This window comes from Penicillium pulvis, assembly GCF_028828015.1.
Source record: "Penicillium pulvis strain IBT 33274 chromosome Unknown scaffold_8_segment0_segment0, whole genome shotgun sequence".
NCBI classification, from domain to species: domain Eukaryota; kingdom Fungi; phylum Ascomycota; class Eurotiomycetes; order Eurotiales; family Aspergillaceae; genus Penicillium; species Penicillium pulvis.
In genome coordinates, this window is record NW_026643080.1 from 4,898,474 (window position 1) to 4,923,959 (window position 25,486).

The 25,486-nt window shown below is 49.8% G+C and overlaps 6 protein-coding genes across 6 annotated transcripts; 3 read left to right on the top strand and 3 right to left on the bottom strand.

Moving 5' to 3' along the window:
• Positions 1-1,284: 1,284 nt before the first annotated feature.
• N7503_011264 (putative exopolyphosphatase) lies at positions 1,285-2,673 on the top strand (the record flags this gene model as incomplete). Its single annotated transcript, XM_057070810.1, has 1 exon — positions 1,285-2,673. The coding sequence occupies one exon, from the start codon at positions 1,285-1,287 to the stop codon at positions 2,671-2,673; it is 1,389 nt and encodes a 462-aa protein (XP_056917421.1).
• A 307-nt stretch (positions 2,674-2,980) lies between these two features.
• N7503_011265 (putative SH3 domain protein (Cyk3)) lies at positions 2,981-7,261 on the bottom strand (the record flags this gene model as incomplete). Its single annotated transcript, XM_057070811.1, has 1 exon — positions 2,981-7,261. The coding sequence occupies one exon, from the start codon at positions 7,259-7,261 to the stop codon at positions 2,981-2,983; it is 4,281 nt and encodes a 1,426-aa protein (XP_056917422.1).
• A 1,708-nt stretch (positions 7,262-8,969) lies between these two features.
• On the top strand, positions 8,970-11,380 carry N7503_011266 (multicopper oxidase; the record flags this gene model as incomplete). Its single annotated transcript, XM_057070812.1, has 4 exons — positions 8,970-9,164; positions 9,218-9,444; positions 9,498-9,794; positions 9,859-11,380. The coding sequence occupies 4 exons, from the start codon at positions 8,970-8,972 to the stop codon at positions 11,378-11,380; spliced, it is 2,241 nt and encodes a 746-aa protein (XP_056917423.1).
• Positions 11,381-13,157: 1,777 nt separating this feature from the next.
• On the top strand, positions 13,158-19,688 carry pksP (polyketide synthase alb1; the record flags this gene model as incomplete). The annotated part of the gene is made up of 4 exons (XM_057070813.1): positions 13,158-13,444; positions 13,499-13,790; positions 13,844-19,281; positions 19,364-19,688. The coding sequence occupies 4 exons, from the start codon at positions 13,158-13,160 to the stop codon at positions 19,686-19,688; spliced, it is 6,342 nt and encodes a 2,113-aa protein (XP_056917424.1).
• Positions 19,689-20,229: 541 nt separating this feature from the next.
• Positions 20,230-22,534, bottom strand: N7503_011268 (uncharacterized protein; the record flags this gene model as incomplete). Its single annotated transcript, XM_057070814.1, has 3 exons — positions 20,230-21,192; positions 21,245-22,030; positions 22,088-22,534. The coding sequence occupies 3 exons, from the start codon at positions 22,532-22,534 to the stop codon at positions 20,230-20,232; spliced, it is 2,196 nt and encodes a 731-aa protein (XP_056917425.1).
• A 1,104-nt stretch (positions 22,535-23,638) lies between these two features.
• N7503_011269 (putative flavin dependent monooxygenase) lies at positions 23,639-25,164 on the bottom strand (the record flags this gene model as incomplete). Its single annotated transcript, XM_057070815.1, has 2 exons — positions 23,639-25,028; positions 25,094-25,164. The coding sequence occupies 2 exons, from the start codon at positions 25,162-25,164 to the stop codon at positions 23,639-23,641; spliced, it is 1,461 nt and encodes a 486-aa protein (XP_056917426.1).
• Positions 25,165-25,486: the final 322 nt, after the last annotated feature.

Here is a 25,486-nt window from a genome sequence, read left to right on the forward strand (position 1 = left end):
TCAGACATCTCTCGGTCTACGATGCTCAATCTCAACCTTTAATAGCAAGCTGCTGCATGATATTTGACAACGTCAAGCCTGCCTTCATGGCTATACTCTGGTTCGTAAAGCTTTTCCAGACAGAAATCTGACCACTAAGGTAAGCCTCGTACTCCTCGCGTTGATCACCCGCAAACTCCGAGGCAAGATAGACCGTATCGTCAACCGTCAGATCATTGTGATTGACAACAGAGAGAAAAATATGTGGCCTAGGACATTCTTGTGGGTGGAGATGATACCTCCATTAGTGTATCGATAAGGGAACTTGCCCACGCGAATGATGACATTGCTAATATCCAAGTCAGTATGATCCGAATAACCAGTCATCCAGTCTATGATGGCATGGCCCCAGTGTCTGATACAGACAAATAATTTCTTATCAACCTAGAAAGAGAGGGCGGGGACAGTGAAGAACGTGCTGAGACAACTCAGAGCGAATCCATGAGCTCGACCTGGGTGGCTTAGGTTTCTGCGAGGATTCCTTGCCGACTGGTGCCCGGGGTTCTTGCCGGATCTGTGGCATCCAGGTCCAATACGCCAATCCGTCAGGGCACCCGCTAAAGAAGCGGGTACGGCGAACGCTGGGGCTATCAGCTTCACCATTGTCCCCATGAGTTCAATGAAAGAGTTGAACTGAACGGGTATTTTTGGCAATGTTTGATCCTGCCCAGGTCCACGGGTGCCTGCATGGTATCCACTTATGCAGGACTTCGTCTTCGATTGCATATACATAAACCCAGATAATGTAACTCCCAAGGTTGTCCTTGTATGATATGCCTTCAAACGATCAGCTAATCAAGCATGCTTCCAGCTGGGGTTAGCCGTCGATATATTTCACTTTTCCAAGATTGGCAGTGATACTAAACATAGTATTAGTAGTGATAATAGTAGTAGAGTAGACACCCAGGTCTCCTTCTAGTTTAACGCAGAATGACATTTCTAGATGGCGAAGATTCATTGAAAATAGAGTAATCTGGATGCCAATCCATAGTGTTGAGTTTGTTGACTTTAGGTGAGATAGATTGGATTTTTCAGAATGAAATTGGGATGCAGTGGACCAACATAAATTATTTGTCTACCCAGTGATCAGAAGATAATAGAACACAACACCTCCCAAATTATTCAAGAATATCTGATTATCGTCAAAATGTCCGTGATGGTAGTGGGGTATTCAGAGTGACGTCGGTAGCGCACCCTTCGGGAACAAAAACCAACCAACTTCAAAGCTCCCCAAACAGACACAGCATGACACTCCTCCAATTCCTCCGTCAAGCACGTCAAGTGCACCTCCAATTCCTCGCAGGCACTCTCTCCGAACCCCCAATCTACGTACTAGGCAACCCCTCCGCCGATCTCGACTCGATTATCTCCGCAATCGTCTACTCCTACTGCGCCAACAACCGCCTCCCAACCACAACCTCGCGCCCACATATCCCGCTCCTGAACCTACCCAACATCCCCGCAGGCCCAGAGCTATATAGGCTCCGACCGGAGTTTGTCACAGCACTATGGCTCTCAACCAATTTCCCCGCCTTGAGTCTGAATGAGCGATTCGACGACTCCTCCGATTCAGCAGGGAATGTACTACGCGAACATATCATCACCACGGCGGATTTTGCACAGAATCTGAAGGACCAATCCATAGCTCGCAAGTTGGATGTTGACACGACGCTGGTGGACTGGAATGCGCTACCAGAACGCGTCGACGGAGCGGCCGGGAAGGGTTCCTTGGGCGGTACTCTGTCGGAGGTTACCTTCCACGCCATTGGCTGCATTGATCACCACGTCAATGAGGACTTCATGCCCAACAAAGAAGCCCTGCCGACTGGACAGCCGCTGATCATCCAGCCTGGCCCGGGGTCATGTGCTTCATTAATCACAAACGAGATGAATAAGCGGGGCTTCTGGACCGTAGCTACATCAAGCGCGGATGACTTCGCGCAGGTCGCGAAGCTGGCTCTCGCTCCCATTCTTATTGATACCTCGAATCTCACAGCAGAAGGCAAAGTCACAGATGTAGATGTGCAGGCTGTTGAGTTCTTGCGGCCGCAACCTGGTGGCGATTATCCGTGGAACATGGAGAAATTCTATGAACAGATTCTCGCAGCAAAGCAGAACAGTCTGGATCGGTTGACGTTGCATGAGGTTTTGGATCGGGATTATAAGGAGTGGACTGAGACGGCTAAGTCCGATCAGAGTATCACGCTCGGGTTTTGTTCGTCTGTGAAGCCTATTCGATGGGTCATTGAGAAAGCGGGTGATCCTCAGAAATTCTTAGATGGTGTGCGCTCGTTTGCTACTTCGGGAGGGAAGCAGCTGGATGTTGTGGTTGTTATGACGTCTTTTACGTCTAGCGAGGACCAATTCTCTCGCGAGCTCTTTATCTGTGTGGTGGGTGATAATGGGCTTGCAGTTGAGGGTATTGAGAAGTTTGTTGCGCATACTGCGTCTCACCTTAATCTTGCGGAGTGGACGGCGTTGGATGGTACGGTAGTTGATGTCTCTGAGGAGGAGATTCGTTCTACACTGAATGGAGATAAGGGCATCTGGAGAGCATTATGGGTCCAGAAGGATACAAAGGCGAGCAGGAAGCAGGTCGCTCCTTTGCTGCGGGATGCTGTATCCAAGTTATAAATTGGTCAACCCACCGAGTATTCATAGACACGTATAAAGATCAATTTCAGATATTGAAGACTGATGGATATATTTTGAAATGTTACTTGAAAGATAGCCTATTAATTCAATGCCCAAACACCGTAGATCAGAGGGCAAATATGTCAAAATGAAACAGATGTGGAATGCAATATATGCAATGCCCCAAACCGACCTTATGCAAATGCCAGTAGGAAAAATTAAAAGGAAACGCAAAAGACAGAAGAGATATGCAAACAAACAAACAAAAAACACAATTCAACAAAAGACACCACGGATAACATGTCTATTAAACACACTCCCACTCGCAAAAGACACACCAGCGTGCCACTCGGTCAGCAAGGACCAGGCCACGCCAGGTTCCACGCTCACCAATCTTGATGACTGTCTCCCATATACTACCCTCAGCCGCAGCATCTCTGATAGAGTCGGAGGGATTGTCCGGGGCTATCATGTGTTCGGCCTTACGGCTGAGACGCATAATCTTGCCAGATGGGGACTGGATGGCCAGCTTGGCTGGTTTGTCTCGTCCGCTTGCAGAGCGAGTGGAAGAGATGGCAGAAGTAGATGCTGAGAACTCATTGGAGTTGCTCGATACAGTCGATGCGCCAGCAGTACTAGAAACCATACTCAGGGCACTAGAGGGTCGATTAAACACTGAAGGGGAGGCACGGCCGTTCATTGGGAACTCATCCTTGGACGGGGGCTGGGGAGAAGCGGGGTGCTGGCGAACGGCAAAGACAAAGGTGTTGTTGACTGCCAATCGAGAGCACTGGGGTTGCATGATGTACAAGTCATGGCGTTGAGCATGCGGTGTAGGATGACGCAGCACAAAGTCATAGGGTGGATTTTCTCCAGTGTGGAACATAGGGAGAGCGAGGGCCAGCGGGTGGGGGATGTCTTTGCTGGAGTGCATGAGGCCCTTCTTGCCAGCATACACTTTGAGTACAGCCTGCCCTTCATCGCCTGGTAAGACAGCCTTGATAGTAATGCGTTTCTGGCCGCGGATCCAGTCCGGCTGAACAAGGGCACGCTTGCGCACAATATCACCACTCTCAAAGCAGTCGCCATCCATGTCACGCGCGAACGCGGGAGCCTCCACTTCAGCAGCGCATTCGACATCCGGGGGAACTACAAGACAGATTTGCATGCATTCCAAGCCTTCAAGCTGGAGCAGACTGGTATCATAATCTGGAAACTGAGCGCCTAGCTTGAAGTACTGCGGGCATACAGTTGGGAGTGCCAAGAGGACGTCCGGCGAGACCGGGGGGCAAATGTGCTGTTCTTCAGGATAAAGAGGTATGTGGGTATAGCAAAAGTCCAGTGGCCTTGCGAGGAAATACCAGCTTTCTGCCACGGAAGAGTTGATAGTGACAAAGCGACTTCTTTGAGGGTTGGTCGGGCTCGCTAATGCACAATCCATGAAGCGCCATTCTCCGTCAACAAGAACTGCGTTCCACCAATGATTGGGGCGGGAGAGGCTGTCAAGGTCCAGAGCATTCCCAGGTGTTTTCAAGAATCCATGGATAACCTCTGCGTGAAGGCCAACAGCGGCACACATATCATTAACCAGAATTGCAATCTCTTGGGGGCTGCCCCGCTTAGCGTGCAAAACTCTTTTCATGTCGACCTCGATGCCATCGACGGGTTCTTCCCACGCAATCTTTTCGCTGACCCAGGTGAAGATTGCGCGTAGACGCTGAACATCACTCTTATAAGGCCGACAAATGTAGCCTTGGGCGAGGCTTACGGGGTTTGTTGTTGGCGGAACGCTATTGATGAAGCGCGCACTCTTGTCGACCAAGGTCAAGTTCCCAGAATTGAAGTTCACAGGGTCAGTTATGGGCAAGCCATCAATGCTTTCGTCACCCTCTGCGGTATCATGTAACTCCTCGACAGCGTATATAACAGGGAGGTCCATCATCTGACACCGTTCGGCCCGGTCAATTCTCTCGTTACGGCTGGGGGAAGACGCTCGATTGACGTCGCGGCGAACTTGAACCCAGTCAATGGCGCTTGCGTTAACTTCGCTATCCCGCGGTGTATCGCGATGTGAGTGAGATGTGAGGAGTGGTGATACAACATCGACTACCCTGTTACCCTTCGTGGGAGACGGAGAGCCATGGCCGACTGAAATGCTGCTCCTCGCACTGGCAGCGCCTGTCTTGGCGGATTCAAAAATTTTCTTGAAGAAGCCCTGCTTCTTACTCTTTGGAGTAGAAAGACCACCAAATACTCCGCCCGCGTCGCCCACATCGTTGTCATTGGATGACCACGGGATAGCCGACGATGCGCCCTGGCGAGATGTGTTGTGGCTAGAGTGATAAGAAACCCCTGTCATAGGAGATTCCGGCCTATCCATGTGTCCCGCATCGCTGAAGCCACGGGATCGAACTGTATCCATAGCGGTGTTCGGTCTTTGGTATGTCCCATTTCGTCTCGCATAGCTCCCGGCGCTAGTCGCACTAAAGCCCCCAGCGGAAAACCCACTCATCAAGCTCTGGCCCGTCTTGTCCGTACTTGTAGTCTGATTAGTCCCGACGCTTTGCACTCCACTAGAGCTCGTAGCGCTTGACTTGCTTGTGAAGGTACGGTTCAACCTTTCATTTCGCATTTCTTTCCCAGACCTACGTTCGCTAAGATGCGGATAATGGGCAGGGATAGAATTGTGACGAATGGCATGTTTTGGGGGTGGCGGAGGAGGCATGTCATCCCCTCCCGTGTCCTCGTCCTCGGGCGGGCGATTTTGAGATTCTAGCTGTCGAAGGCGGCTCTCCATCCGTTGGACATAGTTGTTTAATTGAGGCGGGCCGTCCATATGATCATGGGAATAGACGCTGTTGCGGTGCACCAGCTCACCACGAGCCGGCTGCTTGTTTCCATCGAAGCCGAGCGAGGTCAATGGTCGACGTCTGTTAGCTGGGGGCGTTCTGTCATCCATATCATCGTACGCATCGCCAGTCCAGGGGTTGTTGAATGCCGGTGGTGGAGATGGTGAAGGAGCTTGGCGTGGAGAGGGCGAGGGAGGTTGATGAGGTGATGGTGAAGGATGATCTCGTGACAACCCCATGTCTTCCAACGAAGTCATGACATCCTCCATGGCGTCCCTCAGAGGAGATGGGGTGTTGCCGTTTGCATCTGATTGGGCGGACATGCCCGAACGTGCTGACATTGCGCCAGGTGAAGGAGTACGAGAAAATATCACGTAACGATCGTTCATGTTCAATGGCGTAGGAGAGCGTGAAGGCATTCGAGAGTGATTCGGGGGTTGTGGGGAGCGCAACAAGCGCTGAGGCTGCTGTGATGCGTGCATAGGCGGCTGAGGGGAGTGTGATCGAGGCCGATTGACAGCCACTCGGTGTGGTGGGGGAGGGGGAGGAGGGGGAGATTCCTCACGTTCTTGCATCTGCATCGGCGAGACGTGCTGGGGCATTGGTGAGATGGCACGATGAGGCATAGGCGAAACCTCGCGGTGCATCGGAGACTCATCATAGTACATTGGAGAGGGTGCTCGGTGTTGCATAGTAGGTGGCGCATGGTAAGGCATTGGTGAAACAGAACGATGGGGCATTGGCGAAACCTGTTGATGTCTAGGAGAGTCTTCATAGTACATAGGAGAGGGCGCTCGGTGAGGCATAGTAGGTGGCGCATGGTAGGGCATTGGCGAGACGGCACGGTGGGGCATCGGCGAAACCTCTCGATGTCTAGGGGACTCGTCGTAGTACATTGGAGACGCGCCTCGCGCAGTGGGTGCATTATAAGGTAATGGTGACACTGCGCGATTGGGCATTGGCGAAACTGACCGATGGGGCATTGGGGAAGCCGCGCGAGGTGTCAACGGAGACGCTTCACGACGCGACTGGGAGGCTTGATAATACACCGGAGAGCTTTCGTGGGCCATTGGCGAAGCCTCCCGAAGCATTGGGGAGACTTCACGAGAAGATGGACGCGATGAGGATATGCTGCCGCGGGGCATTATTGCAGATGCTGGCCGTTCAGGTTCCATGGATGCGCGGGGCGAAATACCGCGCGAGGAAGGACGGGAGGAGACAGACGAAGGACGAGATGACATAGAGCCCTGGTTTTTTACCACAGACGCATGGGTACGCAGAGGTTTCACGCTTTTGGGGAGACCACCATCTCTAGGGGGTGTTTGTGGAACGGAACTCTTGACTGGGGTGTTTGATCTGCTGCGAGCCAGGTTCGAGGCTGGAGAAAGGGCTTCCTTATGCGCTTGGAATGGTTTCCGGAAGACGGTTTTTGCTTTCTTCGGTGCGGATGTCGGATTGTTGATCGGCGAAGACCCTGCTTGAACCATTGGGCTGGTATCACGGCTGATGGGGACAAAGTCTTCACTCATGAGCTCAACAAAGTTGGAGGGAAAGAGTCCAACCGCGCGCTTATCACGGCGCAACCGCCCCATCCACCACTGCCCATCTCCCGCATTGAGACATTCAATCAGATCACCCTCCACGAAGCCCAAGTCCCGCGTGGTCTCTCCTCCCCATGAATAGACTGCTCGGCACCAGCATGGAAACCGCGATGGCAACTGGGACGTACTGGGTGCCATCGCGATCGATAGCGAATTATTCTGGTGAGCGCAAACTGATGAATCGACTCATACGTAGGTTTTGGTCGTCAGGAGAATTCGATCAAGTACGATTCAACTGGCTGGCCAATGGGTGGAATGCTGAAGATGTTATTGGACCCAAGCGTAGTCGAGGTTTGGGCGCGGAGGGGGCTGAAAGGTACGGAAGTCGCGAATATGACAAAGGACTTAGGCCAGGACCATGGCGCAAGTTTTGGTGATAGAAGAGGCAATCCCAGGGATTGGGGGATATGCTGTTCCTGGGGAGCAAAGTAACCAGGGTAGAGTTGGGGAAGAAGGGCAAAGCAGTTCAGACGGTGAGACCCGAGCTTGTTTACGCGGGAGATCACCCAATTAGGTCTAGCGGCCAGGAGACTTGTCTTATCGATAAGCTTAATGCACGGTTGTCATCGGTTTCCAGGGTGTTTGCACTCCAGGCCCGTGCGCGGTGGGCTTGATTTTGTTTTGTGCAGTATACAGATGCTGTACATCAATGCGCCGGTAGGTTAAGTTTCTGCTAGACAACCACTTGCATACCTTCATTCAACGTCTATAGATCCGGATTCGTGGTTGTTGCAGCCCCTCCCGATCATGATCCATGGTTGTCAGCACGATCCAAAACCCTGGCAACATCCCGCCTCCCCACTCATCCAAACATCACCCCGCTCTAGCGCTAGTAGCGATCCCACAGCTCAGCTTGCCAATGATTTCCTTTCAGCTTCGATTTATCTGGTGTTTACATTGCATTGAATATTATCACACATTTCCTGTCACGTCCATCTTGTTTTGTCACCTAGCTACCATTCAGGAATGCGAGCCTGGAAGATCGCCTACAGAAATGGCACCTGGAGAGGAGAACTATGATGGTCGATCAAAGAGTAGGCCAAGCCCTCAGCTCTATGTATAGCAGTCATTAGGCAGATCTTTTGATTCAACTGAAATTCCCCAGCTTTTGGCGGTCCATGATTTATCGTGATCACCGGCCGTGACCAGGACAATCAATTGGCAGTCAATTGAGCTGATTCGAGCAATTGCGACCGGTGCTTCTCATAGCAAGCCCTTTGCTGAAAATTACCAAACTCAATCAGTCGAGGATTTCTCGCCAAGTTGATTTGTTGAGGCAGAGCTGCGTCTCTCCGGATTAGGTCAAGCGTAGTCAAGCCTACATTCCATGACTGCAGGAATGACCGGCCACATCCAAACAACTTGCCGAATGCGGCTAGCTGGAAGCTACAGTTGCAAATTATTACCAAATCCCGACGATGCTCAGCGCTCGTCGACTCGAAGTCCGAATGAAATCGGCTCCCCCTCGAACTGCCGGAAGCGGATACTTGTTTATAGACATTTCTTCCCCAGCTACATCACAATTCGACGCACACATCGTAACATGTATACAATGTGCTTCCTTCTGAGCTTCTGACCTCCAAAACTCAGAGCTGTGGCGTTTCATGAACTATGCATCCATGTTTTCAGACACTAGAGAGCTTGTTTCGGGCCGGTCCATTAGCATGCCACAACCTTGAAAGCGCATTCAATGTTACAATATTAAATGGACATGTTGCCCGAGTAATAAGAACTTGTAGATCAAACTCACCTTTCAATCAAATAAGGCAATTGCTTGCGAATCTCTTGACTGCTTCAAACTTATATTCCCTTTCACTTCTTGTCGATACTGGGTGAACATCACAAGATGGGGCCCTTAAAGACATTACTGGCCTTGGCTGGCTCAGGCTTGACGCAACTAGCTTTTGCTAAGTTGGTTCAATTTGATCTAGACCTTACCTGGGAAAAAGGTGCACCGGATGGCAATGTTCGGGAAATGGTTTTCATGAACGGCCAATTTCCAGGTCCTGAGTTACGATTAGACCAAGGTGATGATGTTGAGGTATGAGCCTATTACTTTTATCATTTGAAGTGCCGTGCTCTGACAGTCAGCAGGTCACTGTTCACAATCGCCTACCTTTTAATACATCCGTTCATTTCCACGGAATCGAACAATTCAATACTCCATGGTCCGATGGAGTCCCAGGATTGACCCAAAAGCCCATTGAGCCCGGTCGCAATTGGACCTATCGATGGAAGGCCACCCAGTATGGAACATATTGGTACCATTCTCATGCCCTGGGGGAGATGATGAATGGTCTCTATGGCCCGATCTCGATCAAGTAAGTACCGTTTAAAGTGTACAGAGATAACTCGGGATACTAACCAGTGCCAGTCCGGCACCTGAGACACCGCAGCCTTTCCATCTTATCTCAAGCAACCCGGCCGACATCGAAGCAATGCAACGGGCAGAGAAGGATCCACAGCTGATCATGTTGTCTGATTGGGATCATTTGACCTTTGATCAATATCAGAAGCTGCAGGTGGATAGTCATATGGAAGTTTTCTGTATGGACAGTGTTCTCATCAACGGCCGTGGCGCAGTTTACTGCCCCGGGGGCGAGAACATCTCCAACGTTGAGCTCAGTTACGTGAAAACTGCTATGGACAACACACCTTTGACGGATAAAGGGTTCGTTACACATTTTGGAACTATAATGAGCTCAGGATGCTAATGCAATTTCTTCAAACTGCAGATGCTTGCCAAACATCTACAAGGTGCAGGGTAACTTCCCTCCTTACGACGAGACAAAGATTCCTCAGGGTGTCAACTGGGGCTGCCAACCCACCACTGGAAACCATGAAATTATCGAGGTAGATGGCAATGCTGGTTGGGTGAGCTTGAAATTCATCAGTGCCGCTGCTTTGAAGGCCCTCATCTTCTCTATCGATGAACACCCGATGTACATTTACGAAGTGGACGGCAGCTATGTGGAGCCCATGCTTGTTGAGGCCTCTAGCATCTACACCGGCGAACGATACGCAGCGATGATCAAGCTGGACAAGCCTTGGAAAGACTATACCATTCGAGTACCGGATACCCAGGGCGATCAGATCATTTCCGGTTTTGCTACCATGCGCTACAAGGGCTCCACCAACCGGGACGCATCGCATCCCTACGTCAATTACGGTGGAACTAATACATCTGCCTCCGTTGTGTATATGGACAACCGGGCAATCCACCCGTACCCTGCTGTTACTATCCCTGCCAAAGCCGACCAGTTTGTTAACCTGACCCTTGGTCGCTCAGGCGCGTCCTACACATTTACTATTACTGGTGGTCACCTTTGGAACGAGATGGTTAACCTGGATGACCCAATTCTTTATGATCTCCAAGCCAAGAATAACCTAGCACCTGAGCTTGTCGTCGAAACCAAGAATGGCACCTGGGTCGATATCCTTCTGCAGCTCGGTCATTTCCCTAACACCGCTGACGTGACTGGTGCTCATGTCATTCATAAGCACTCTAACAAAGCTTTCATCCTTGGTGCCGGTCCCGGATTCTTCAACTGGGCCAACACCGAAGAAGCAGTTTCTGAGCATCCTGAGTATTTCGAGCTGCAGAACCCTTCAATGCGAGACACCTTTGTTACCCTCGGCAACCGCGGCTCGACATGGATGGTAATCCGTTATCAAGTGATTAATCCTGGGCCGTTCATTTTCCACTGTCACCTTGAGACACACATGGCAAACGGCATGGCTGTTGCTATACTCGATGGCGTGGATGCCTGGCCTCAGGTCCCCGCTGGTGAGGACCAAAGTCCCAACCCCATACAAGTCTCTACTCCAAGCAGCACTCCCCGTTCCCAAACGAAGACTCCATATGCGAAACCATCCTCCACACCTGTTACCAAGCCATCCACTTTCAGCTCCCAGCCGCAGCCTAACACACCTAACGCTCAAACTCATACTCCTTACCCTTGGCTGTATGCACCCAGCGTTCAGCCGTCTGCACCCCCTTCTCAGACTACCCCCAGTCCTCAGTCGTACACACCTAGTGCGCAGACTCCTGCCCCTCAGTCCGAGACTTTGGATCCATACCTGGAGCCCCCATCGTCGGCATGGCTTTCAAGACACGGCAAGGATCGCCGTGCTACCGAGAATATGGAACAATCCGAAGGCGAGGAAGCAGAAAAGCGACACAAGGCCTATCCTCATGAAGTTACCCTGATTGAGGAAAAGACAATTCACAAGAAGTTGGCGGGAAAGCCTCAATGAGCTTGGAGTAACCGCAACTCGTATATGTCTGTGCATGGAGTTAATATTGTTCATCCCTCAGTCTTGTGTGCTATTTTTAGCGCAAAACAACACTCCCATGGCTATAATATTCTAATCTGACAATTCAAAATTTTGATTATAATACGTCTGGTTTCCTGTTCCAAATTCTCACAATATTCTTTACTCTACACACAACTAGACAAATCTGACTTGTATGTGCACAAATGACCCAAGCCGTCCAAGTGCAGTACCAAAACGATCCCATTTCGGTCATCTGTTGTTTGCAACCTCTTTCTGTGGCGTTCTCGGTCCGTAGCACGTGTGACCCACAACGATCTACGATCCTTTGTCGATCGGGATTTGATCTTTGCGTAGCATTACATATCCTGTATGGACTCATTTCGTTATTTCGAGATGCAGGTGTCTAAGAGGTATGCCAGTCCTGTCGCCAGGCGCGGGGATATCTCATGAGCGCGGCCCTCCCGGCTGCGTTCCCTAAGATCGATAACTCTGGAGCCCAGCATAACTTTCTCGGAACCATTCATGCAAGAAATCATAATCTCTGGAATTCTGGAACCTGTTATCACCTACAAATCTGATTATTAATTATCAAATTCCGAACTTTGTAGGTAGTAGTCATGACGTATTGTACTGTATATCCCTTGCTTGACAGATCTATATCCACTTACTGAATTCGCACAAGATCTTCAGCCACCAAACTACTTTTGTTCAGTGTTACATTCCGAGCCCGATCGATCGATGCGCCACGGCTTGCCGAGACATATTTCAAAATGCAATCAAGCCACGCACTGGTATGTTAGCTTTCAGGATCCCTATTCTGCATCTTAGTAGAGATGATGGGAGACTTCAAGTGCCCCTGATGCCCCTGTTAATGCGGATTAAATGCCCTGGAATAACATGGATGCAATACAATTTCACTTCATATGCCTTTCCTGATCCCAAGGGTTTTGACAAGGTTTGATCCCTTGAACACAGCGATGTGCCTAGGGCAAGCCCTTCACGTGACGTCTGATATCCCGAAGCCGGGTGCAACGTTCCGAAAACGGCGATTGCAACTATAAGGCCTTTTCGGTCTATATGAGTCTTTTCCAGCGCCAAAATCCTGATATTAGATCATGTATCATGGGCGGCTTACCTAAAGTACCCATTTAAGCTCCAGATGAGTAAAAAAATTTTACAGTCATGACCGCAAACAGCATGTGGATAGCCTCATCATCTCGCTGTTCCAAGTACTTTTGTTGTTGTACTGCAAGAAAAAGTCAAGTTCTTAGTATTAACCAAGGAACTGAGTAATATACTGGCTCACAACGTCAATGACCATGCTCTATATAGGGAAAATGGGATTACATTCCGGGTTATAACCATATATCAATATTATTTTGACCACAGGCCAGAATTGACGTCCCATTCATAGCTTAGCCAGACCCCTTTCCCATTTGACCGGATGCTACCGAGCCAGACCACGCAGACGGTTTGGTGGGTCGATCTCCTTGATAGAACATGTCTTTTCCCTTTCGGGATAACATTCCCAAGGAAAAACAGGGAATTAAAACAAATCCAAGATTTATTCGCAGGTATCAAACGCTTCCATGATGGATGATGTCTTTCGATCTAGAACTGCCCCACATAGTAGGTTGCAGCCATAGTAGATGTATAAAATATCATGCCCATGAATTCGCGCCGGCTTCTAAACTCTTTTTCATTTGCTTTCTCTCAGTAAAGTTTGACATCCCCTGGCCAGTGTTGGGGATTGAGTATGCAGGGCCCCAGTCGTGTGTATCTCTTCGGAGATCAAACTGCTGATTTCGACTCGGGTCTTCGTCGCCTTCTGCAAGCCAAGAATGACTCGCTCCTAACGGCCTTCTTCCAGAAGTGCTATCATGCATTGCGAAGCGAGATCAGCAAGCTGCCGCCATCCGAGCGGCAGATGTTCCCCCGCTTCACGAGTATTGTCGATCTTCTGGCAAGATACCGTGAGCACGGTCCCAATGTTGCATTGGAAAGCACATTGACGACCATCTATCAGCTGGGATGCTTTGTTCAGTAAGGCTCGATAAGCCCCCATTGGCGAAGTTTTATGGCTAACGGGAGAAACAGCTACTATGGAGACCTTGGAAATGAGTATCCTTCTGGATCTGACAGTTTCATTGTCGGCCTTTGCACTGGCGAGCTGGCTTCGGCAGCCGTGAGCTCATCCAAGACTGTTGGAGAACTCATGGCGGCCGGTGTCGAAACTGTTGTTCTGGCCCTTCGACTTGGAATGTGTGTTTTCAAAGTAAAGGACCTAGTAGAGGCGAACAAGTCAGCGTCGCCCAGTTGGTCTGTGTTGGTATCAGGAATTCGGGAGCAAGAGGCTCAAGAGCTGATCCAGAAATTTGGCGACATGAACGTGAGTGTTTCGGAAAAATGAGACAAAAGGAAAACGAAACTAATACTGAATAGGCTGTTCCCCGTGTTTCTCAGCCATATGTTAGCGCTGTTAGTCAAAATGGCGTGACAGTCAGTGGTCCCCCAACTACTTTGGATCGATTCATTGAGAAGTCGCTTTCCAAGGAACACAAGCCCATGAGGGCTCCTATTCATGGTCCATACCATGCCGCTCATCTGTATGATGAGAGGGATATTGACCGGATCATGGAATCATGGCCAAAAAGTGACTTCTCAGGCTATGTCCCGCAAATCCCCATCATCTCAAGTGAGACGGGGCAAGCCGTTGAAGCTCAAGATTTTGAAGAGTTGTTAAGATTTTCTCTCGAGGAGATCCTTCTTAGACAGCTTTGCTGGGATAAGGTTGTTGATACATGCTCCTCGACTCTGAAAATGACCTGTGGAAAGTGCACTTTGCTGCCGATCTCTAGTACTGCAACACAAAGCCTCTACTCAGCGCTGAAGAAGTCCGGAATTTCCGACATTGAGCTCGACAATTCCATTGGTGATGTAAAGAAGGACTCAAAGGGTGAAAACCACAGTGGCCGCTCAGAGCAGTCCAAGATTGCTATCATTGGTCTCTCTGGACGTTTCCCTGAGGCCCCCGATACTGAAGCTTTGTGGGATCTCCTACACAAAGGACTGGACGTTCACCGTGAAGTCCCAGCCGATCGTTGGGATGTGAAAGCTCATGTGGATATGGATGGCAATCGGCGAAACACCAGCAAAGTTCAATACGGATGTTGGATCAACGAGCCTGGTCTGTTTGATCCTCGGTTCTTCAACATGTCCCCTCGTGAGGCGTTGCAGGCAGACCCCGCCCAGCGAATGGCCCTGCTTACTGCTTACGAGGCATTTGAGATGGCTGGTTTCATCCCGGACAGCACCCCATCCACCCAGAAGAACCGTGTTGGTGTGTTCTATGGTATGACCAGTGATGATTACCGTGAGATCAACAGCGGCCAAGACATTGATACCTATTTCATTCCCGGTGGTAATCGCGCTTTTACCCCTGGTCGCATCAACTACTATTTCAAGTTCAGCGGTCCTAGCGTGAGCGTCGATACGGCTTGCTCTTCCAGTCTTGCTGCGATTCACGTAGCCTGCAACTCGCTCTGGAAGAATGATTGTGACTCTGCCGTGGCCGGTGGTGTCAACGTTTTGACCAACCCTGACAACCACGCGGGACTTGACCGAGGTCATTTCCTCTCGCGAGGTGGAAACTGCAACACCTTCGACGACGGTGCCGACGGTTACTGCCGTGCTGATGGTATTGGCTCGGTTGTTTTAAAGAGACTTGAAGATGCCCAAGCAGACAATGATCCCATCTACGGTATCATCAACGGCGCATACACGAACCACTCCGCCGAGTCTGTCTCCATCACTCGTCCTCTTGCCGGAGCACAGTCTTTCATCTTTGACAAGCTTCTCAATGAGGCTAATGTTAGCCCCAAGGATGTCAGCTACATTGAGATGCACGGAACCGGAACTCAGGCCGGCGATGCTGTGGAGATGCAGTCTGTTCTTGAAGTCTTCGCTCCCGACTATCGCCGTGGCCCATCTCAATCGCTCCACCTTGGCTCTGCAAAGTCAAACATTGGTCATGGAGAATCCGCCTCTGGTGTCTCCGCCCTGATCAAGGTTTTGGTTATGATGCAGAAGAACATGATTCCTCCCCACTGTGGAATCAAGACAAAGATCAACCACAACTTCCCAACGGATCTCAAGCAGCGGAATGTTCACATCGCTATGGAGCCTACTCCATGGAATCGTCCTGCTGGTGGGAAGCGATCTAGCTTTGTCAACAACTTCTCCGCCGCCGGTGGAAACACCGCATTGTTGGTGGAAGATGCTCCTATCCAAGAGCGCACTGGCAGCGACCCGCGATCTGTGCACACGGTGACCATCTCAGCGAGATCTCAATCTGCCCTCAAGAACAACACCGCTGCTCTAATCCAGTACATTGACACGAACAAGAACCTGTTCAATGTGAACGAGGCCAAGCTGCTTGCCGATCTCGCCTACACCACCACTGCCCGACGCATTCACCATACATTCCGGGTCAGCGCTACTGGATCCACCTTGGACGAGATCCGAACTGGTCTGAATGCAAGTGCAAACCGTGAAAGCATCACTCCTGTCCCTGCTACTGCGCCTGGAGCTGGTTTCATTTACACTGGCCAAGGAGCTCAGTACAGCGGCATGGGAAGCCAGCTATTTGAGAACAACACCCAGTTCCGAACTCATATTGAACATTTGGATCGCATTGCACAGAGCTTTGACTTCCCCTCTATCGTGCCCTTGGTAGATGGAAGTGTTCCTGTGGAGGAGCTCAGTCCTATCGTGACCCAACTGGGAACTACATGCATCCAGATGGCTTTGACCAAGTTCTGGATTTCTCTCGGTGTCACCCCTGCATTTGTTCTCGGACACAGCTTGGGCGAGTATGCTGCATTGAATGCTGCCGGTATTCTGAGCACCAGTGATACTATCTATCTCGCTGGTCGACGAGCCCAGCTTCTCACAGAGAAATGCCAGATGGGAACCCATGCCATGTTGGCCGTCAAGTCCTCAGTGGCCCAGGTGAAGGAATACTTGGAGGATGGCCTCGCTGAAGTGGCCTGCATCAACGCACCCAGTGAGACTGTCATCAGTGGTTCTGTCGAGAAGATTGATCAGTTTGCCGAAAAGCTGGCCAACGAAGGTCTCAAGGCTACAAAGCTTAAGGTGCCTTTTGCTTTCCACTCGTCTCAGGTTGATCCTATCCTTGAAAGCCTTGAGGATATTGCTAAGGGAGTTACGTTCAATGAGCCCAAGATTCCCTTCGTGTCGGCTCTGCTCGGAGACGTTATAAAGGAAGCCAACCCTGATGTTCTTGGTCCCACTTATCTTACTCGTCACTGCCGTGAATCTGTCAACTTCCTTGCTGCTCTGGAGGCTGTCCGTCACGAGAAGTTGATGAATGACAAGACTATCTGGGTCGAGATTGGATCTCATCCCGTGTGCTCTGGAATGGTGAAGTCCACCTTTGGTCCCCAGGCCCTCACTGTGGCATCCCTCCGTCGCCAGGAGGATGCATGGAAGGTTCTCTCGACAAGCCTTTCGGCTCTCTACATGGCTGGAGTTGATATTCGCTGGAAAGAATATCACCAGGACTTCAGCTCCATGCACGAGGTCCTCAACCTTCCTGCCTACAAGTGGGATCTGAAGAATTATTGGATCCCCTATACCAACAACTTCTGTCTCCTAAAGGGTGCCCCTGCAGCCTCCACCGCTGAAACTGCCCCTGTTAGTACCTTCCTCACAACCTCTGCCCAGAAGATTCTGGAGACTAGTGGAGACAGCCACACAGCAACAGTGACTATCGAAAACGATATCGCTTATCCTGAGTTGAACCGTGTTATCCAAGGCCACAAGGTCAATGGTGCCGCTCTCTGTCCATCGTCCCTCTATGCGGATATTGCTCAGACACTGGGCGAGTTCTTGGTCGAGAAGTACAAGCCCGAGTGGAAGGAGCGTGGCTATGATGTTTGTGAGGTTGTTGTGCCAAAGCCCCTCATTGCCAAGGGTGGCCAGCAGCTGTTCCGTGTTTCAGCAACAACCAACTGGGCCGAGGAGAAGGCTCAAGTGAAGGTTTGGTCTGTCACTCCTGAGGGTAAGAAGATCCTTGATCATGCTACTTGCGTCATCAAATTCTTCGACACCCACATGGCTGCGGAAGAATGGAAGCGCCATACCTACCTGATCAAGCGAAGCATTCAGCATCTTCAGGAAAGTACCGAGTCTGGTGGAGCTCATCGCATGAAGCGTGGAATGGTCTACAAGCTATTCAGTGCCCTTGTGGATTACGATGAGAACTACAAGTCTATCCAGGAAGTTATTCTGGATAGTGAGCAGCACGAGGCCACTGCGTTGGTCAAGTTTGCAGCTCCTCCAGGAGACTTCCACCGCAACCCATTCTGGATTGACAGCATCGGCCATCTTTCTGGTTTCATCATGAATGCCAGTGATGGTATCGATTCCAAGAACCAAGTATTCGTCAACCATGGATGGGATTCGATGCGGTGCTTGAAGAAGTTTGACCCCAGCGTCACATACCGTACCTACGTTCGGATGCAGCCTTGGAAGGACTCGATCTACGCTGGTGACGTGTACCTCTTCGAGGGAGAAAACATCGTTGCTGTCTATGGTGGAGTCAAGTTCCAGGCGCTATCACGGAAGATTCTGGATATGGCCCTTCCTCCTGCTGGTTCTAAGCCTGCTCCTGCTGCTGCTAAGGCCAAGCCTGCACCTATCGATACCAAGAAGGCTCGCGCTCCTGCAGTCAAGAAGGCTTCACCATCTCCCAAATCTCCCGGTTCTGGTATTGCGGCTAAGGCTCTCAATATTCTGGCAGAGGAAGTTGGTCTTTCTGCTTCTGAAATGACAGACGACCTGAACTTTGCCGACTATGGAGTTGACTCCTTGCTTTCCTTGACAGTGACTGGACGTTACCGAGAGGAAATGAACCTTGACTTTGACTCCAATGTCTTCATCGATCAGCCTACAATCAAGGACTTCAAGCAGCTCTTGGCCTCAATGAGCCCCGAGAGCAGCAGTGATGGTTCTGGCAGCGATAACGACATGTCATCCGCGGCATCCTCGACCGACCTCTCGACTCCTAACTCCAGCGGTCTTCCTACACCCGCTAACGAGAAGACCATGGTGCTCGAGACTGAACAACATGACACTATGAAGCAAATCTGTGAGATTCTCGCAGAGGAGATTGGTGTCCAGTCCGACGAACTTGAAGGAGATGCAAACCTCGCGGAAATGGGTCTCGACTCATTGATGTCGCTCACCGTCCTGGGCAAGATCCGCGAAACTTTGGATCTCGAGCTCTCGGGAGAGTTCTTTATTGAGAACCAGTCTATCAATGATGTTGAAGTGGCTCTTGACCTGAAACCAAAGGCCGCTCCAGCCCCTGAGCCAATTCAACTTCCCAAGCAGATCCAGGGAGAAGCACCCAAGGTCCTGTCTAGCACAGCAATTCAGCATCCCCCTGCGACCTCCATCCTCCTGCAAGGAAACCCCAAGACAGCCACCCAGAAGCTGTTCCTCTTCCCTGATGGCTCTGGATCCGCTACTTCCTACGCCACAATTCCAGGCATTTCTCCCGACGTCGCCGTGTACGGACTTAACTGTCCCTACATGCGGAACCCTGAGAACTTGAAGTTCAGCCTGGACGAGCTGACATACCCCTACGTGGCTGAGATCCGTCGCCGCCAGCCAAAGGGCCCCTACAACTTCGGTGGTTGGTCCGCAGGTGGTATCTGCGCCTACGATGCAGCCCGCCATCTGATTTTCGACCAAGGAGAGCAAGTCGAACGTCTCCTGCTCCTGGACTCTCCATTCCCCATTGGTCTCGAGAAGCTTCCTCGTCGTCTGTACCGCTTTTTCGACACCATTGGTCTGTTTGGCGAGGGCAAAGCTCCCCCGCCCAGCTGGCTGCTTCCTCACTTCCTGGCCTTCATTGACTCCCTCGATGCTTACAAGGCTACGCCTTTCCTTCGATGACGAAAATCTTGCGAAAAAGATTCCCAAGACTTTCATGGTCTGGGCTAAGGATGGTGTATGTAACAAGGACAGCGATCCTCGTCCTGCACCTGCTGAGGATGGAAGCCCTGACCCCAGGGAGATGTTGTGGCTACTGAACAACCGGACTAACCTTGGTCCCAATGGATGGGATACCCTTGTTGGCCCGAAGAATGTCGGCGGTATTACTGTGATGGAGGGCGCCAATCATTTCACCATGACTCGTGGTGAGAAGTCCAAGGAGCTAGCGGCGTTCATCGCCGAAGCTATGCAGTCTTCGTCTTAAAGCGTTGGCTTTTTTCGTTTCTTCCTGTTATTTTTACCTTCATTCTCTTCATTTTCTGTATTTCCCTCTTTTTTTCACGAGATTGCCGGGAGTTTTTTTGCTTCATTCTTTATTTTATCCTGTTGGCATTTATTCTGTGTCTCTTACTGTCATTGTATACATAATTTGGTGGTATAGGCCAATAATATTATAATTCTAAAAAAAAAAAGACAGGAAAAAGAAACAGTCCTCATTAACCTCCTGTAGAGCCTTGGAAACCATTGCGGTTCAAGCATGCAATGGTCTGGACTTTGGTGGCTTGGTTGGAAATTGAGTTGCAACTCAATTGCAATGTAACGAGCCTGAGAGGCCATGGCTAGACTGACTAGCAGCGTAGTAACGACAGCAAGGCAACGTTGCAAATATGAAGAGAAGTTTCTCAAGAAGCTAATCGAGGCTGTAAAGTTGTATGCGTCATAGACTACTTAAAAGGGAGGATTTTGATCTAGATGACATTAAAATAAATGTTAAAGATAAATTTCTATTTCCTAAGGAGACACTGTTACGGCCCAGCTTCCGCACTAAAACGCAAGCCACTGCCTCGACCAGCGAGGCCACCATTGCCATTTCCGTTTCCATTTCCATTTCCATTGTTCACCCCAGGGCTCGTTGGGCGACTTGATGCGCCCCACTTTGGGCTTCGTGGTTGTGTGCTGGTTGACCGGGTTGACGGACGATTTTTGCGAATCTCTCGCAGTTCCTCCTCCTTCCTGCGCAGGAGGTCATCGCGAGAGGCAACCATAAGCTGAAGTTCTTCAATTCTAGCAATGTGAGTAGCTGAGTCACTTGCATTGACGGCTTCTCGAAGTCGAACAGAGTTGTTCTCGGCTTTGCGCTTGAGGGACTCATTCTCAGCTTGGAGTAGACGCGATTCGTTTCCAGCTTGAGCAGCAGCGTTAGATGCGTTTTGGTATTGCTCTCGAGTGTATTCCGCTTGATTTCTTTCGTAGTCAGCCTTGCGTTCTAGGCCTGCAGCGTCCTTTTTCAGGGTGCGAATCTCTTCGCGGGCTGTCTCGAGATCGGCCAGTGAACCGCCACCATTCTTGAGTTCTTGGCGAGCCTCTTCAAGTTCTCTCTTCAGCTGGGTCCGTTCCTCCTTCAACTTGGTGATACCTTCTTTGAATTTCTCTGTTCGTTGCTCTGTAGACTTCTCGGACTTTTCCAACTTATCACGCTCTTGCCGAATCTTGTGAAATTCAATCATTCGACTCTCATAGCGAAACTGAAGGGCACTTAATGATCGATCTTTTTCCCAGTATCGCGACTGCCATTCTTTCACCACCTTCTGCCATTGTTCCTTTTCAGCAGCGTGTTGGTCATTCATTCGAACAAGATTTGCGTCCAAATGATGAAGCTCGTGGTCCAAACTTTGACTGGGGCCCTTGGTGGACTGAGTAGGTTGACTAGTCTCTGGAAGATCGACCCTAGCACGTTTAGATGTGTAGTCCTCTTTATCGTCGTCGGGCTGAACAACAATTAGTGACAAATACAATAGAGGTTTCAAAACATTAACTTACCAACGAGCGCTTCTGAGCAGCCACTTGGGACTCGTCAGATGAGGTCTGATCCGATTCTTCAGAAGGTGCAAAATTCAAAGGCTCGATCATAGGCAACTGCCAAGTAGCAAAGCTGTGCAGTAAATAATTGACAATTTCTTCGGCATCTTCCTGCACGTTGAGGGCATCATGCTGGAGATCACCCACTTCATCGTGGAGCCGAGCAGTGTATTGCAAGAGCAGTCGCAACCGCTCGGACTCGGTCGTGTCTGGCAGGCAGCGCTCAATGTGTTCACACGTGTTGGAAATGAGGAACCAAATAACGGGAAGAAGACCACCATTGCGAGTATATGTTGTTCGGATATATTCCACGGACGGACTTTTGGGATGGAATGCCGTGTCAAAAACAAAAATCGCAGCCGGGGCTCTGAACGGCGTTTGCACATTGTCATTGGAGTGCACACCAAAGCTTAGAGGGCCTTTCGCCAAAGATACCTCCAGGGTACCACCTAGCTCTTCCCGGGGTCGAGTGTAGTCGAAGCCTTTGCCCCGCAGATAGCGCTCAATAACGGTTTGTTTCGTATCATTCTGGGCTGCGATGATAATATGAAGCTCATGAGAGCTCGCGAGTTCAATCAAATGCCCGAGCAACAGGAATTTAGCGCTGGAATACTCCGCCCACATAGCCTGTGTTTCCGGACCAGTATCTGACTCCACCAGGTGTTGGGGAATGTTTAGGTCAGGATGAGTAGATACATTGTTCAGTCGAGCAATTATGTCATAAACCTTTGAATGCAATGACTCTCGCTGCAAGAACAAATATTAGCCCTAACTCACAGGTGTTGATTTTTCGGGTGAACTTACATCAGAAGACGGAGTATGGGGACTAGGACTAGAGTGAGTCAAGAACTCCTGCATTGTTGCAGCACCATCTGTAAGGACACGCTCGTAATCGTCCTTGACTCTTGAATCCATAGGCAGTGTAATGGCAAATTCGGCTGGACCAAGACGGACAGCGCCCGGTCGGGTCACCTCAACATCACCAACTGTCAATGCACTAGGCTGAATGGTCTGGATCCCGGCCTCGCCATGGGCGAGATGGGTTGATTGCAGTAAAGATTCTCCATGGGCATGATGGACAGCAGTGTGGGAGTGTGCCATGTTCTCTTTCTCGGCTCGAACACTCAGTGGAACTGCTGTTTCAGGGAAAGATTGAGGTTCTGCAGCTTCTATATCTCCGACAGAAGATGGAGTGTCACTTGCAGGGACAGATGATGCGGGATTTCCCAGGTGGAACTTCTTTTCCTCCATATTGGCGGTAGATGTCACACAGGTTATCGTAAACCTGCGCTTCGAAGAAAAGCAACAGAGTATACAACGTAGTAGACTCGAAGATTTATCTGGCCAGAGGAGGCAACAGAGACTGTTAAAGACAATAACAGGGCTCGATAACAAAAAAGGGGGGTAAGGAGATCAAAGAAAGAACAAGGGGAAGCCGATGATCGAAACGCTCTCAAAAAAGCAAAATGATCAAGTAAGAATGCTCATCAAATCGGATAACCGAACAGTTGATAGTATTCGACCTTGATTTGAGTGCAGATCAGTATGCAAGCTCCGAGTTTCAAATCGGCAAGCGTTTAAACACTGCTGACGAAGCTGGTATTCTTTGATAGAATATCTTCAACAAGGCAGGAACTTTGCACTTGGTACTTTGGATTGACTGCAGGAGTTGATCCGAGGCGACGGTGTGAACTGGCAGGGTTAACGTTAGGGATCAGGTGTTGCGATTGCAATTGTTTTCGAGGCACATGGGACAAAAACAGGATAGAGGTTGTCAAAAAAGAAAAGGGAGGCATACTTGATCAATTACTTTTATAGATATTCTTTAAAATCCCCTTCCAGCTGCAGAATTGGCAAAACCGCGGTGAAGCACCCGAACCGGAGGTATAGAAGAGTGAATGGCCCGACTCGAGGTGGAGATGGCGACCATCATCACGTGATGACACTGTCAATTGACGATCTAGCTTATTCGGGACTAGCGCGTTCTTTGGCTCTACACCTGTTCATTCACGAGGTTCAATTCACTTAGGGTTAATATGCTCAGTGGATCAAACTGGGCCATTCCAATGAAGACGGTTGTAAAATTGTCATACCTTTTCGGTCAGATTCCAAGACTTTGTTTGTTGGGTATCGAACCTTGGAAGCAAGCTTCTAACATGCAACACCCGCTTCTGTCGATCTCCCAAGGCCGTTGACAATACTTCTGAGGTCATTATAATCTCTCTATCTTGATTCAAATTTTCCAAATTTTGAAACATTGCTTCAGGATACGGAGAATCCAGCCACAACTGTTGGAGCTCCAATATTGAAAATCAAATATATATCTGTATGAATCACCGAATCCCTCGCTGAACTTCAGTTTTGCCTCTGATCCCGTTTCAAGGTCTCAAAGTCAAATCCAAGCGCCTCGAGAGTCTTTATATTACTGCGCTGCTCTCCTTTCTGAACAAAGGCTCGTCGAATCTCAGGAAATAATGCCCGTATCCACCGTTGTCGGTCTCCCCAGTATGTTCCCAATTTTCCTTTTCCGTCGTCCTCCAGCCCGGGACGCGATTTGGCACTAGCTGCCCAATCATAGAGTAGATTCAGGTAGTCCGCGTCCGCGGGGAAGGACATGACGTGAAAGGTCTTCCCATCTCCTTTCTGTGCGACTTCGGAGTCCTCAGATTCTTTCATATCTCTCTTTTCTGGAAGGAGAAGCCTTCCTGACCATACGCGAGAGAACAAAGATGCCTGGTTCTCTGCTATGACAAAGGGGATCACTCGCTGTGAAAGAACAGGAAAGACAAGAGTAGGGTGGTCGATATAGAACAGATGCTGGTAAACATTCCTCGTGCGCCATCCATTTGTTATAGGAGGCGGCTCAAGAGATGACAAGAACGGAAAAGAGTAGAAATATCCAGTGCAAAAGACGACAGCATCGATTTGCGTCTCAATATGACCATCAGCAAAACGAATGCCCCGGTCATGTTCCGTAGGAGCCAAGAGTTCGACAATCTCCGGACGAATTATTTTATCCGAAGGAGATGATGCAGCCAGATACGACTCGGACCTCTGGGAAAAAATTACCTTGCCCTTGCTGACTTCATTGATCTGGGCTCCAATATCGAGCCCTGAAGCAGAATTTCCAACTACCACCACCTTCCTTTCTCGAAACGATTCGGGTGAGTCATAGAGCTTGGAATGAGAAATAGCACCGGGATATGCTCTATCCCACAATTCTATGCCTTGAATATTTGGAAGGTATGGAACACTGAAGTGGCCGCTTGCCACAACCACAGCGTCGTAGGTGGACGTAGCTTCTATGCCAGTTTGAAGATTGGTTGTAGTCAAGGCCCAAGTACTCAGTTTTGGATTCTCAAGCTTCACATCCTTGACTTGTGTCTCGAATTGTATGTGGCTCTTTGTATCCTTTGCATATTCTTCCAGATATTGCTTCACAGTGCGGTGCTCAGGGAAGAGCTGGACATCTTCGGGGAAAGACTGATCCGAATATCGCATCAATTCCTTTGGGATATTGGTCTCTAGTTTTTCATATACTGGCGACACAAAGATGGGTTCGCTCGCCCCCTCAGAGTGATTGATCCATATCGGCTTCTCAACGGGTTCGTGCGGATTCAGATGGGGCACACTTGTAGAACCACCAATTTTGGAAGAGCTGGGAGTATAATTCCAGACACCACCAACGGAGCTTCTCTGCTCAAACAAATCAATTCGTTCAAAGTACTTCTCGGCCCGAAGATATCTGTTCTGTTGGTGAGCAACGTGATCGGCCCAAATAAGAACCAAAACAGGTAGGATTTTTCTTACTTCACGGCAGCAAGTCCAGAGGGCCCTGCCCCTATGATAGCCACTCGCCGAACGGGATGTCGGAATGTCATTATCCAAATACTTCAATGTTTGTCAAGCGAGGGGTCATGTTGGAGAAGCCGACCGGTTAGCACTCGCGCCATAGTGGAGCGGTGGAGCTTATCGGGGCACAAGAGGGTCATGGTTTGCAGGTATACTTGGAGATTGCTATTGTTCCAAGACTTGATGAGGTACTGAGCAACGATTTGTGTGTCATATACGAGAAAAGTATTTCATTTTCGAAGAAGTCAAGCTCGTAAAATAGTTGGCCACGCAGATATAACAATCTTACTTTGTACGATGTTCATGCCAGATTCGTTAGGTGTGAAGATAACCGGTATTAACGAAACGTTA